General features: G+C 45.4%; 1 protein-coding gene across 1 annotated transcript in view; it reads right to left on the reverse strand.

Annotated features, from left to right (window-relative positions):
* SOX5 (SRY-box 5) overlaps nt 1-14,992 on the reverse strand; it is a 587,891-nt gene extending 572,899 nt beyond the window's left edge. Inside the window, exon 1 of the mRNA XM_015412682.1 lies at nt 14,900-14,992. Within this exon, the coding sequence (XP_015268168.1) occupies nt 14,900-14,937 (38 nt within the window). The 5' untranslated portion in view covers nt 14,938-14,992. The remainder of the gene's footprint in view (nt 1-14,899) is intronic.
* Nucleotides 14,993-15,823: the final 831 nt, after the last annotated feature.

Consider the following 15,823-nt stretch of genomic DNA (forward strand, 5'->3'; position numbering starts at 1 on the left):
CCCCCCCAAATAGCTAGCAATCCAAAACAGTCCAGTGGAGCCTGAGCAGTGGGTGTTGCCTTCTGACACACTTCCTGTGATGTCAGGGTGTGTGGCATATGCAAATGAGTTATGCTAATAAGTTATGCTAATGAGCTCCTGCACCTCTTTTTCTATGAAATGACCCCTGAATAAGGGGACAATGATGCTCATCTACCTTGCAGGGTTGTTGTAAGGATTGCAAACGAATGAATACAAATCACTTTGAACACTTGAAAGCATTCCCCAAGTCATGATTATTACAAGAGTGCGTTTATCGTCTGTGTTCATTTCAATGCTCAGACTATAAGAATATAGATATACAATGGCAATAAATGTAAAGCATCCCATATGGCAAAATAGGCTATCAGCTGAATGGGAAACAAATCAAACAAATAGCATTTCATGTTGAATATGTTTTCATTCTCTCCCCCTCTCTCTTATTGATTGTCTTTCTGTTTCCATGCTTTGCGAGAGCACAAACAATCCGCAGACAGCACGCAAGTTCAAACTGTCGAGCAGACAAAACCTTATGATGCGCAAGACCTCATGATGTTTCATCAAAGTATGAAAACTTCAGGGAAAGGGCGGGAGCGCCCGTCATGCTCCTGACAGCAAACACAGCCGGAGCCTGGCAACGGTTCTGGAGACAGCAAAGCTCAGAGTCAATTTCACCAGCGATTCCAAAAGAGAAGCGGAGGTTGCAGCCCTGCTCTACAGTAACCCTACCTATGCCTGTTCCTTGGGCGGTTTAAGTCATCTGGAGGTTTTTTTTTGGGGGGATGCTCACAAAGCAAGTGAAACTTAGGGCACAAGTAGATCTATCTTTTTTTAAAAAATCGAACTTGTTTTGACACTTTTCCTCAAGCGCTCTGAAAGCCGATTCCTTCAATACCTTTTCCACGGGAAATGAGTAATAGTCTAAACTGTTGCGAACGAAACTTCGGCAACAGTTCGACAACATATTAATAGTCTAAACTGTTGCGAACGAAACTTCGGCACTAAATGGCTCCCCGCCACCACCACGTTGATGAAGATGAGAAGAAATAAAAGCCTGCAACAGCCAGAACACAGACAATATTTCTAACATAATTAATTCTTCAGCCTCATAGAATTATAGAATCATAGAGTTGGAAGGGGCCATACAGGGCATCTAGTCCAAGCCCCTGCTCAATGCAAGATCGGCCTAGAGCATCCCTGACAAGGGTTTGGCCAGCCACTGCTTAAAGACTGCCTTGCTAGACAACATGGGGTTGCCATCCTCCAGGTGGGGCCTGGAGATCTCCCAAATTTACAACTGCTCTCCGAACCACAGAGTTCAGTCGCTCTGGAGAAAATGAATGCTTTGGAGGGTGGCCTCCCCAGACCCCACCATCCACCCTCAAATCTCCAGCAATTTCCCAGCCCAAAGCTGGCAACCCTATCCAATACCTGCAGCAGTAGGAAAGAGCAAGAGTCCAATAGGATCTTAGAGACTAACAAAAATTTGTGGCAGGGTAGGAGCTTTCGTGAGTCACTGATCATGTCTTTATATACCACTTCTTCAGATATCCAATACCTCAAACCGGTGGCCATTTAACCTACACCCCCCCCCAGAAAAAACAGGATAATCTACTAATTAAACCAAAGTTATCCATACTATCAAGGGACGTTACTAAACTTCATGGAGTACTCTGGCACACTACAAAAGCTGGGGCCTCTTTTAGGAGTTTCCAAAACTTAGAATGAAACAGAGTCTCCCCCCCCTCCCCTGCCTACCAAAATAATGCTATTAAAACCTATGTTACCAATTTTATAGCTTAAACATATGCTGTAAAAACGTGGTGTAAGAAACTAACAAAATGGAGGGAGCTAGTGAAGAAAACAGGTGAGAAACAGAAACACTCGGAACGCATATATTTGAAATCGAAAAGAAACCCTCAGAACGGCGTATCGGTACATCCCTGACATTGGCGGTGGAGAGTGCCATAGAGTTTTCAAGGCAAGAGATGAGCAGACGGAGTTTGCCATTGGCTGCCTCTGCATAGCGACCCTGGACCTCCCTGGTGGCCCCGCATCCAAGTAGGAACCAGGGTCGCCCTTGCTTAGCTCCTGAGATCTTCATAGAATTGGCTAGCCTGGGCCATGTAGACCAGGGCAAAAGAGATGGATTGCCATGGCCTGCCTCTGTGTAGAAAACCTGTGCTTCCTTGGAGGACTCCCGTCCAAGTACTAATCAGGCCCGACCCTGCTTAGCATATGACACATGCCATGTTGACTCCAAGGACTGATGGAGGATGCCAAAGACCTCCAGGTAAAGACGTTCTACCTTTCCTCCTACTGCCTGGATTAAACTTAAACATCTGAGAAAAGCAAATCAAATGACTTGCCATGTTCCACGGGTAACCAGACGCCCTTTCCTCAGGGTTTTGTCTCCTTAGCTCCCCACCACCACAACCATGGTCCAGAGTTACCATCAATTTAGACAGCAACAGTACACAGAAATAGTTTTGTTAGTGCTCAGCCCTCACTTGTGGATCTCCATTGGCCCACTTGCTGTCCCGTAGTAGGGATGCCAGCCTCCAGGTGGGACTTGGGGATCCTCCAGTATTACAGCTCATCTCCAGACTCCAGAGATCAGTTCCCCCCCGGGGGGGGGAATGGATGCTTTGGAGGGTGGACTCTCTGGCATTGTACCCCACTGAGGTCCCTGTCCTCTCCAGGCTCCACCCCCAAATCTCCAGGAGTTTCCCAGTCTGGATCTGAGGGGGAAAAGAAAACCATCCCCTGCCTGTGGCCACGGGGGGACCGGGCAACCCTACCCAGTAGGGATGTAATGGTATACCTTCTGCAAGTTCTCAGTGTCACATGAAACACTGCTGGCCTTGCACAAGGCAGCATTTATGTGCAAGCACCTTGTTCTGAGTTTATGCTGCTCCATTATAGTTCACACTATAATGAAATTGCTGAGCGGTCGGGTTAGAACAGATAAAAGGAAGTCCTTCTTCACCCAAAGAGGGATTAACACATGGAATTCACTGCCACAGGAGGTGGCGGTGGCTACAAGCTTGGACGGCTTCAAGAGGGAACTGGATAAACATATGGAGCAGAGGTCCATCCGTGGCTATCAGCCACAAGGTATAGATACAAACTCTCAGGCTGGGGCAAGGAATGCTCTGTATTCTTGGTGCTTGGGGGGGAGGGCAACAGTCGGAGGGCTTCTAGTGTTCCGGCCCCACTGCTGGACCTCCTGATGGCACCTGGTATTTTTGGCCACTGTGTGACAGAGTGTTGGACTGGATGGGTCATTGGCCTGATCCAACATTGGCTTCTCTTATGTTCTTTTAATTTGCACAAAAAGATTGCAGCTCAAAAGCAGGCCACAGTGAACATGGAAAACCATGGTGGCCGCTTAAGCCAGAGGTGCGGATTTTAACTAACGGTGCCTTTGTCCAAGTGCTTTTCCAATGATGAACGCAGAGTATGTGTTTGTGCTACCAAGATGCTCTCAGATTTCCTAGATGCCCATTACATCAGGTCCTGTAAGCCTCTAGAAGCACTGTAAGACTTGTTGTTTGAGAACCCACATATCTGCGGGACCACCTTCTCTGGTATGTCCCCCGAAGAGCTTTACGCTCTGCTAAGAATAACCTACTGGTGATCCCTAGCCCTAAAGACATCCGACTGTCCTCCACCAGAGCCAGAACCTTTTCTGCCCTGGTTCTCAACTGGTGGAACTCTCTGCTGAATAACATATGTGCCCTGCAGGACCTTAGGCAGTCCCGTAGGGCATGTAAGGCAGAGATGTTCCGCCAGACGTTTGGTTGAGAACAGCAACAGGTTCCATCTCATCTGGCACTCCCCTCCCCTCCCCCATTCCTCTTCTTTTTCTCACATATTGTGGGCAATGTTCCCTCTGAGCTGAGTTAGTATGAGCTAGCTCACAGCTTTTTAGCCTCCAGCTCACACATTTTGTCTTCGCTCAGGAAGGATGATTCCAGAGCAAACTAAATTATGCAGTAGCCAAACTACTTGCTGACAGCTTTAATGACAGTAGCTCACCAAGAAGAATTTTTGCTCACAAGACTCCACAGCTCAGAGGGAGCATTGATTGTAGGACAGTGATACATACTGTATGGCCGTTCTGGCGCCGTTCTGTTGTTATTTTTAGCTATTTTATTTTTTGTTATCTTTAGCTATTTTAATTGGATTTTAAATCGCAGAGTTTATGATGTTAACTGCCCTGAGCCCTGTGAATTCAGAGGAGGGTAGTATACAAATCTAAATTATAAAATAAAATAGATAAATAAATAAATAAACTCAGAGTCAATCTGGTGTGGAGTAATTTGGGGGGAGAAGCAAGACTAAAAGTGAAAGAAACACAGGCTTGAGCCCCGTCTTACATCCCTGTGCAGGAATTTCCAATCAAGAAGTACTAGGGAAGGGCTGTGGCTCCGTGGTAGAGCATCTGTTTGGCATGCAGAACGTCTCGGGTTCAATTCCCAGCATCTCCAGCTAAAAAAAGATCCAGGTTATATAAAAGACCTGAGACCTGGGGAGTCACTGCTGGTCTGAGTAGACAGTACTGACCCTTATGGTCCAATATATGGTTGGATTCAGTGTAAGGCAGTTTACAGCATCGCCAAACACTCAGCCTAGTGATATAGTACAGAGAGAAATCCAACAGAAATATAACAGATGCAAAAAAGGATCAGAAATGTTGTCGAATATGCCATGCCAATCAGAGGCATCTCTGTCATGGAATGGAATTACATGCATACTCTTTCTGCCCATTTTTCTGTTTGTTTGTTTGTTTGTTTTCCATGGAGGAGAGAGAAGGAGGAATATGCATTATCACTGCAGAAGTACAGTTTGCGGGACCTTATGTATAAAACAGGCAGCGGTTGTCCATGGTGTGAACGTGCCACCGAACAAAATTGCAGGGAGACTGACAGTGGAACCTTGGACAGATGCAGACCGGAAAACTCCAAACAGCAAAATCACAGGAGAAAGTACGGAATGGAAAGGAGAGACGTCGGCTCAGTGGTAGATCCAGGCAAGGTGATCTGAGGAGGGGAAGCAGTTCGAGGACATCTTCCTGATCCCCAAATACGAGAGACGCCGAGCCTCTGAGCATGTCACAGAAAGCCGGGGAGAAATTCCCCCTGACCATTCGGCATCAGTGGGGGTTCTCTCGCCCGCCGCCTCGAACTCTAGCAAGCTCTGAGGTCTCAGAAGGGAGAAATCCTTCCGAAGCGGTTAATAAGCGGTACGCTTCCCCTGCACGCTCTCACGGAATGTCTTTTCAAAGCACACGAGCCTTTTCTTGCATTCCCTATTGTCAATTTAAAAAGCCAGAAACTTTTCGGCGGCAGCAGTCCTACCGGGGCACTGACAATTAGCCCCAATTTGCCAGGAGCTGTATGATTGTTACGGCAAAAGAAGTACCTTTCATAGTTTGTGGCGGTTACGTGGTCCTGTTAGCACATGATCTTTCCCCTTGACAGTGAGAAACGGAGACTTGAGTGTGCAACCATAGCTGATTCCACCCACCGTCCGCTCTCCACGCCTAATCTCCCATGTTCTGCTGAATACTTGAAAGCAACTTTTCGCCAAAGGGACAACAGTATGACAATTCAATTCCTGCAGCTTCAAAGTTCCCTACAAGAGACTAGCTCTGACCAAAAACTCGGAGGCAGTCCCATTAAAATAGGCAGCTTGAAATGGACACTAGATAGTAAAATAATCTTGCATTTTATACTGTTCTCAAAACATGCAAATTGCTGTACATTAAGAACACCACAAAACCCTGCCGGATAGATCAGCCAATTGATGTCAGCATCCGATTCCCAGCATTGGAGAAGACAGACGCCTACAAGCAGGGCCTGACAGCAATAGCCCTTCCCAGTTGCTTGAATTCAGAGGTATACTGCCTCTGGATACAGAAGTTCTATTTAGGTGTCGTGAGTACTAGCCATCGACAGACCTATATGATTCAAGAATTTGTCTGATCTCTTTTTTAAAAGCAATTCCTTTTTAGAGCTAGAGGCCATCACCGTATTTGGTGGCGGTGAATTCCACAAGCATTTTGTGCTCTTTAGTCTAAGTGCCAAGGTTGTATAATAAACCCTCCAGAGGAGGAAAGACGTGAATTTTAGTCAAACCCATGCAGCCTGTCTTTTAAACGACACCAGCTATTAAGTATGTACACATGTTGGGTCCATGGATCAGGCTGCTTACTATGCAAATGCATACACAAACCACAACACACAATAAAAACACACACAAAAAAATTGGGGGGGGAGTCTACCCACAGAACACGAGTGTTTACCGAGAAGCAAACATTTCTCAAGACTTCGAAAGTAAAGGGTTTTCCTTATAGGTGGTATAAAATGAAACAGAAAATATTTCGCTGCCCAAATTTAATGTGCCTACCTAGAACAACAAAAACCCATACAGAGCAATGGAGCATTCCACGATGCTGAGAAGAGTTCAATTGTATTTTCCGAACCCAAGGATACCTATGATCTGTAGGCAGAATTTGTCTTTTCCCAAAATGCAGGAAAACATTTTTTTAAAGAACGCTGACTCTGGAATGTCTTAACAGTCGGAAAAGGCAAGACACCTTCAAGAAAAGAGACAGACAGACAGATATATGTGATGATTGTGGTGGAAAAGCAAGCCCAAGCAAGAATGATTCAAAAAAATTAACATTTACACTTTGCAATCTTTATGGATCTGTGAAAATGAAACAGATCCCCTGAACCACCGTTCCAACAAATGGAAGTTGCGCAGCCACCGCTGAACTAGCAATTCGCATCCCATGGCATCACATAGCTGTTGTGAGCCAACCCAGTACTTCGCACAAGTACAAAATTGTGTCCTGGCGCTTGTACATTGGCAAAAGGGACTGGATCCTTAACTGCAGATTACAGATTTTGCACAAAGCTGTTTCATGGTAGAGATTAGTCTGTGACAAGACTGGGGGGGGGGAGTGCTATGTCCTAAAGTCATTTTTGGCCACCATAGGACAAATGGTGCAGTGCACATCTCTGTGCACTGAATAACCTTTTCTAATGGGATTTTGTACATCCATGGTGACACTGCAGAAGTGTGAAAAAGCTTTGGGGTACGGTTGCTCATGCCATTGCAAGAATCCCGGGTCCAAGGTTTCCTCAATTCTAATGGGATTTTGGACATTGATAGTGACACCACGGAAAACCCTCTGAGGCATCATTATCAACACAACTCAGGAAATCTTTGGCCCGAGATGACATCTTTGTGCTCTCCATCTCCCAGTTATATTATGCGATTTTTGATTTTACAGTACAATCATAATTCTACCTACTAGGAAGTAAGTCCCCTTGAACTAAATGTGGCTTACTTCTGAGTATACGTGCTTAATAATGTGTCAAAACCCAAAAGGAACAGAAAGCACCGTGTGGAATCCAATTGTTTCTCAGATGCTGCAAATCGCAAATGATTCCAGCTAGAGAGGACTGGCTCCGAAAAAAGATGCCGGATAGAACAAATATAATAAGGCTCGTTTAGATTTAAGATACCGGAATACAAAAGATCAGCTAAAGCCATTTATCACGAGAAACCCCAGGTTAGCAAGGTGATACGATCTTTCTGAATATAGTTTCAACCTTACAGAAGTCATTTCTCAATTATTAGAACACAGAGGAAAGACTCCAAACCTAAGTTATATACTTGGAAGCCTTAAAAATTTCAAGGGGGGAGATTTTAACTGGTTTTAACTACCTACCGCCCGGACCTGGGCAGCCCAGGCTTGCTGGATCACAACAGAGCTTGAAAGCTCAGCAGGGTCAGCCCTGGTTAGTATGTGGATGGGAGACCACCAAGGAATACCAGGGTCACAATGCAGAGGCAGGCAAATAGCAACCCGTCTCTGTAGGTCTCTTGCCTTGAAAACCCTATGGGGTCACCATAAGCTGGATACGACTTGACGGCACAAAACCAAAAAAAACTACCTATAGAAATCAGTGAGACTTAAAAGGACGTAATTTGGACAGGATCATACCCTTGATGTTGGATCTCACAAAATGTTGGGCTTTTTTTTTTAATTTACCCACAGTGCTTTGGGACTGGATTTCCTATAGAATAATGAACAACAACAACAAAAATTAAAAATAGAACAGGATTGCAGTAGACGACCAAAGGAGATGGACTTGTCTCAGTTGCTATGTCAGCATAACTCACCCCCCTCATATACCATGACAGCTACAGGCATTTCTCAGATAGGGATGCCAATAATCTCTCCCTCTCCCTCTCTCTCTCTAGCAGGTGTGACACAGATCTCCAAGGTGTAAAATTAGCCTCTGCTAATGCAAAGAATTTGTGCCATGGTTTTCATGTTGGTAATTACTCTACCTCCTCCAATGAATTAGTTAACAAGTGCAGCGGCCAAAGGACAGGGTAGCCAGAAACGTCAAGCCCACTAGAAAACAAACAAACGGACCCAAATTGTCAACAAGTTTCCCAACAAATCGTCGACAGATTAAGCTTGGATGCCTCTGGAAGCATCACGTTTTAACTGAGTGGCCTAAAAGAAGGAATACGAATTGTCCCCTGTGAATGCCACCGTCTACTTGCTGTGGGTACGAATACCATTTTGAACACAATGCATCATTGGGAATTCTACTAGGTTTTCAGGCGGGTAGTCTGTAGTAGCAGAACAAAATTTGGGTTCGGTAACACTTTTAGAGACAGACAAAATTTCCCAAGCGATAAGTGTTCGTGGATCAAAACCTTATGCCCTACAAAATCTTGCTGACGTCCTCCTCCCCACCAATTTGCCCAAAAACAGATTTATTGTCCTTGTAAGTAACTTTCAAGCGACAACGCTTTCTCAAAACTGGCAACCCCTTAGAACTGGAATTCTGCTGAGGTGAGACGGTTATTCTCTGGAAAGGAAGATGCTGTTATCCACCGCTCTCAAATACCCCCCTAGTGGTTGGCTTGGATCAGGCATCGCTCGATCTCCAGAGAAGCGAGACACAGAACAGGCTTTGAAAACAGGCAGATTTTCACAAGGAACATTTATTTTTTTTATAAAGGGTAAACCTCGAATTAATCTCACACCTTTGAGAAACAAATATTTGAAATCCTTCGAAACAGCTTTCAAAGCCTCTCTCTCTTTCCCCCCAGTCATTTAAAATAGTCAACAAAAAAAGAAATTGCACAGTTTAGTGCCTTACTTTTCTGCAACCAGAGCTACACCACTCAATGGGCTGCAGTGCTAGAAAAGCGGCTAATTTGCCAAGTAAACTAACTCACATATTTGCAGACGGGGAGGGGGGGGAAATCAAGTAAATCCAGCAAGTTATGTAAATACGTACCCCTAGTGGATTTTCTTTATCTTTTCAGTATCATTTCAAAAATCCCATCTCCATTTATCCTTTTACTGAATATCAGAACTACACTTATGCTTCAAAAGTGCTGAATGAAACAATTTTGGGGGGTTTCCTAACACGTTCCCACTGACATGACAACTCCCCTGAACAAAATGGTACCGAGTGAGCAGAATATTACAACTATTAAGAAGATTCTCTGCCATTACCAGGCTTCCAAAAGATACTGAGGGGACTGACAATGATCTATATTTGGGTTAAGGGGTCTTTGTCAGTAAGGAGAAATTGTTACCAGAGAAATCTGGAGTGAGGAGTTTTGTGACCAGAGAAATCTGGAGTGAGGAGGAACAGGGAAATATCAGCTCCACTTATCTACCTCCACTAAAATACAGTTATTTGGTAAATATGTTCTGAAATAACTAATGCAACAATCGCCCAGAGTCATATTTTCAGCACTTTATCTGCGTTTAGGTCTTAGGGTCACGGCCCACGTGTTTTCTAGTTCCCTCAGTACAGCCTGCTCAAATGCAATATATATATATTTCCTAAGGAGCTAACGGGTACTTGCTCCATCCCTATCAAAAGGCACCATGGCTAAAACAACGAGACAGGTTGTCACATTTTTAATAAGGCTCTGACACAGATATAGCTGCTAGTTAAAAGCTCCCCTAAGAAGCAGTAAATACCTCATGCATTCATTATACTTAATGTCTCTGGACAACAGGGGGAGAGGGGGAGGGGGGGGGACAAGTCCTCTCAGCTTTTCTAGGTATCAAGGAAGCACACTGCAGGAACATTTTTTTTCCCTTAAAGTCCCATGGCTTGAGTTGGAAGGTGGGAACGTCCCCCCCACACCTCTCTCCCTGTCATTTCAAAAATTGACCCTTTTCAGCACCCCGTGGCACCTTGAAACTACCTAGAATCTGGTGGCTTCAATTATCTGTGTGGTCAGAGGTGGGCCAAGCACCTTCCTTCAGAGTGGTCACTTCCTCAGCCTCATTTCACAGTTCTGGCCAGCAAGAGACGTTTTAGGGAAATAGCTGTCCAAACCTACGGGCGGTAAGGTGAAGAAACTATTCAAGCAAAGTTGCAGCCGAAGAGGTTTCCTCAGAGATTCCCCCCCCCCCCGAAAAAAAATTGAAGTGCGCAAACTCACTTCAAAATAGTGCCTCACACGCACGGTGAACAAAGATTTCTTGCTCTTTCTGTAGTAACTATAGGCAAAAGACAGCGGGCCTTAATGCTATTTTGTCAGAATGGCCGGCTGTAGTTATTGCTGAGGGCTTGTGTACAATCGATGCCCAAATCTACGAAACGGAACATATAAGAGTTCTGGTTGTGTGGTGATTAAAGGAAGCCACATACCAACTGTTAAGACAATTACTTACTTCAGCTTTTTAGGGGAGGGAAAATACAACAGTACATCCATTCTGGAAGAGCATTGTAGCATATCCTTCTGACCAGGCCCTCTGACAGAAGGGTGTAAATTTTTTCCACACCACTCCACAGCAACAAACACTGAGAGGGGGGTGCAGAGGAGTTTTGGGGGGTTGGGTTCTGGTTTTGGTTTTTTTGTTTTGCTTTTTTTCCTAGGGAACTTCAATGCAAAACTGCATTATAGGAAAGAAAGATTTTGTCATTTAGTGGTGTTGGAGAACCCCCAAAATAAATACAGTGGGAGGCCTAGTTGACACGTGTGGGGCAACTCCGAATATTGTCCTTAAAAGGGGGGGGGGATTTAATGCTCTGAACCTTTGCAGCCAATTGCTGATCTAAAATTCCCCAGAATTTTAGCTGTCAAATGCTAATCTAAGCGTCACCATACCTTTTAGACCAAGTCAATCACAGAGTTAACTCCCCCCCCCATATAATGCACCCTTTTCTGCCCTCACTTTTCCATACTTTTTCTTTTTTAAAAAAAGAGAACAATCCACCCTTTAACTTAAAGGAATACAAGTGAATTTATACTTCTTTCTGCTGTCCATAGTATGTTTTGCAGGCCTGCAGAGAAACATCAACATGTGCCAACTCCTTTCAGATTTGGAGAGCATACATACAGCATGCACGTGGGTAATTCCAATTTTTAAAATCTATTTCTATTTCTTTTTCATTTACATTTATTTAAAGAACACACTCCATGTTTATACCGAACATAACTGTGCCTTTAGTCATTCTTCCTAAAGTTCACAGATAAGTTTTGGGACATTTAGGTACTTTCAAACTATTTCTTTTTTTAAAAAAGACTTCATATTTAGTTGCCTTTTATATCTCACTAGTGCGGGGTGGGTGAGTCTCTATTTTGAACAACAGCAAAGGGGGGGCTTTGTTCTCCCTTTTTATTTTCAATAGGCATCCTAGTATGAAATCCAACCGCCACAAGTCCCTCATCGTAACTCGCCAATCATCGTTGAGCTCAGGAAAAAAAAAATCGGGAAGGTTGATCAAGTTAGAATCTCTCTGTACCTTTTAACTGTGTTCCGTCTTTCTCTCGACATTTTAAACGGTCCAGAGCATCTTTCCATCCAAATCTGACCACAATTTCAGAAACAAAGAACAAAAAAAGAGGAAGGATGAATCGAATAACTTTGCTGAACATGCCAGCCCCGTCCTGAGCTTGGGCAAGCTAATTGGACAAACCAGCAGATGTTAATATTGTTACGGCTTCTGCACCAATTTCTATTCCTGTCTCCTACGCGTTCACTGTTCAAAGCAGGGGGGGGAGAGAAGGCACCCCCCAGGCCAAAAACAAAAGCAGGATCCCTTTCCTTCCTATGAAAGCCATCAGCTTCCCTGCAAAGTTTCTGAAAGTTTCAGAGCATATCCAAGCCGCAGGAAAGACAGGCAGAAATCCCTTTCAGTATGTAAACTCGGTAAACTGAAAGGCAAGCTAACAACGACATTCCTGAGAACGAGTCCAGGGCTCCTGGTAGTCCACTGTCCAGTTCATAAATGGGCCTCAAACGTATTAATAACACTGTCGTTTTCTGTCTGACAGGTGGTAGCACTGTAATTTCAGAGGGCATGCAGAAGACACCCCCCCCCCTTTAAGGAAAACTAAGACTGCAACATCTCTGCCTAGGCAACATGCATTTTCATGTGAAGTATACATGTCCAGTCGTAAATATAAGTGCACAACCTGGACAGAGTTCCATGTGTGTGTGTGTGACTACCGTCAAACACACCAAGTGTAAACAAACGGTAATGATTAACAGAGACACTGGTTTGTGTTATGAGCCAAAACCCCAGATGGAACATGGTAAATAAAAGGAATGGTATTGCAGGATTCCTCCCCCGTCCGCGTCTAATCGTTTCTAACTATCTACCTGGATCTCCATCCACCTGCGAAGGCTGGTGGCATTACTCTCATTTAGCTGCTAGCAAAACTCTGAAAGCACATTTCGGGGCGTGGGGAGGATAAGACTTCATTTGCCAAAAGTTGGCTTCAGAAATGAAAACGAAAGTGAGTTCTGTTGGACAGGACATGCAGCAAAGAACTAGGGAGCGCGATTTATGTCCCCGAATTCTGCACCTATTTCAGCTCATGGCTGGGGTGGGGAGTCCGAAGGACTCAGATGTTTGCACCCATGTTCTGGGGGTTCGTACACAACCGTGTCCCTGCGGGAGACGGAATAGTTCTGAGGACCCACAGTGCTACAAAATTATTGCCCAGTAAAGGGAAGGTCTACTCGGGTAAACAGTTAAGTCTCTCTCAGGTAGGGCAGTATCACAATATTATGAAAGGGGAGGGGGGGAGAAATGTCAGTGATTTTAAACAAAGGAGGGGAATTAATTAGATCAAATAAAACCTTGGACGGAGTTCAGAAGTTCCAGTCCAAGGTGTTTTCTGACATGGCAGCGTTTTAAGTTACAAAATAAAGCAAGAGTTCTTAAAAAAAAAAAAAAAACACCACCCAAACTCCTATTGCTGGTTTCTCTTACTTTACTTATTTCACAGAGGCACACCTAGCCGGTCTGATCTTTCTTAGCTAATCTAAATGCTAAATTCTCTCTCTGTGTGGATCCCCTTTGCCTTCTTAAGATGCTTGAGGGGTTTCCCCCCCCCTCTTCCCCCCCTCCTTCCCGGTCCCTTTTACTATCCTATTCGGCAGTCTGAAGGCTGAACAGCTTGACTTAGCATATTTTTAACCAGCTGGTCTGTCACCTATCTCCCCTTGCATCGTCAGATGCAACCAAATGTTTCTGCAGAAGGTGGCTTTGCATGCAATTTGGGGAGGGGGAAGGTAAGAAGCCTACGTTCTGAAAATTAAGACTTTGTTGTTGTTGTTGTTGTTGTTTTTAAAGGAGCCACTTAGAAATGCAAACTTTGCCTTCCTCCTTACAGTCGAACAAGAGGAAAATGCTGAAAAGGAAATGTAGGGGGGAGGGAGTCCCTGGCCCTCCAAAGGCGACTGTATACAAATGGCCCAGGAGGGGTCTTCCCAACATCTTCAGCAAAGGGCGGCTTTGCATGAAATAAACAGTTGTTGGAAGAAGTTAGGATCCAAGGGTGGGTGATCTAGAGCTGTTCGGAGCCGTGATTTGAGCAACTGTATCCCTGCAATGGAGCACGTTGGCGGTAAAAATCAAAATATCAGTGTTTGACATAGGGTCGCAGAGGTCTGCTGAGGGTAACCTCCAAAGGAAGTTTGACTTGGCTCCCCTGACCAGCTCCCGGCTCTCCTCTGCCTGCTCTAGGGGGGGGGGGGATGTTAACTTTGCCCCCCACCCCAATAAGCACTCCTATTAGAGGGACAAAAACTAAAGTAGGGTGGTGAGTTTGCAAACTTTCAGGGAAGGCTTACGGAGAAAGTTTCAAGCCGGAGGGACTGTTCTTCCATTCATCCCCGGGAAGCGCTCTGTGAACAGGGGGAGAAACACCGATTTTTTCCCCCCCAAGAAAGGGGAGGAAAGAAAGAAACACACACAGAGAAATCTGCCTAAGACACTGTTGCTCTCATTAGCTTAACAGATTAATCCAGACAGAGAGAGAGACCAGCAAGGGGAGGGGAGAGAAATCAGTAGGAAAAAAGAAAGGTGGTGGTGGGGGGAGATATTCAGCCCTGATGATATTCATTCAAACCCCGAGCAGGGAGCTCAACCAAATCCGAAAGGCATCTCTGTCGAAGTAGATTACAGGACTTGGGGGGGGCGATCCCTTTCCCATCTAAGAGGCGGCCGGGGGGGGGTGGGGGGGGGGGGAAAGAGATTGAAATAAACAAGCAAACACCCATCAGTTGTAAATCTGACATTACGGCATGCCGGGAAGGGAAGGGAAGGGAGATCAAGTCTTTTCGCTCCTACTACAGATCAGAGAAGCCGGCAGTTTGTTTTGTTTTGCTTTCTCCCCCCCCCCCCTTTCAATTCTACAGACGGGCACGGAAGAGGAAAGTTGCACTTTACAAAAGCTGCCAGGGCTGCGGGGAAGATCTCTCCGAAAGACCGACAAACCAGAATAATGCCACGAGAAGCGAAGCGGGCGCAGGAGAGGGAGAAAGACATGCAAACCAACTACGATTTCTTGCACTCACCTTTCAAACTCCTGGGGTAAATCGGGGTCAGTTAACATGCTGGAAAAACCCGCACCGGTTTTGTTGTTTGGTTTTCCTCCCCCCCCCTTTCTTTCTCCCTTTGTCACAGTAGCCACCTAGGATCGCCTCCAACTGAACCTGTCAAGTGAATCCAAACCTCCTCAACCCGATTGATTTTCCCCCCTCTCCCACTCTCTCTCCAGCTCTCTCTCTCTCCTTTTGCTCGCTCTCTCTCTCTCTCCCTCTCTGAGCTAGGACTCCTTGACCAGTCTCTTAAAGGGCCAACGCACTTTAGCTGGAGCAGGAGACGGTACGGAGCAGACTCCCCCCACATCTGCGCCGCATGGCTGTGGTTTGCCAAGCGGCGGCGGCGGCAGCAGCAGCCAACCTCGGGGTGCCTGTCCGCCTGGGCTGGAACAGTCCCCACCGGGGGGAGGGACGGAGGGGGGGGGGAAGAATCCCTTGCGAAGTCAGCTCCTTTCAGGCTCCCCCCCTCCTTCCTCCTCCCCCTCCCCCCTGTCATCACTATCATCATCATCACGGGCACACACACACACACGCACGCACACATTGGGAGATCAAACACTCCAAAGGAAGAAACATCCAGGCGGGGGTTGGGGTTTTTTTGTTTGGAAAAGCCGGACCCCCAAAACTCCGCTAGGCGAAACAAACAAATTGATCTCAGCCTCAGTTTGCCCAATGGACTGGGTAGAGGGAAGGCTTGTAAGGGGTGCGGGACACTTTTTGGGAAACAGGGTATATTTTCTATTATGCCCACTGATCGATCAATAACCTATTATGGTCAGGGACCAGCAGAATAAAACATGCATTAGCAGAGGCAGTAGAAAAAACATCTATCTATCTATCTATCTATCTATCTATCTATCTATCTATCTATCTATCTATCTATCTATCTATCTATCT

This window comes from Gekko japonicus, unplaced genomic scaffold (genome assembly GCF_001447785.1).
Source record: "Gekko japonicus isolate JY-2015 unplaced genomic scaffold, Gekko_japonicus_V1.1 scaffold482, whole genome shotgun sequence".
Classification (NCBI taxonomy): Eukaryota; Metazoa; Chordata; class Lepidosauria; order Squamata; family Gekkonidae; genus Gekko; species Gekko japonicus.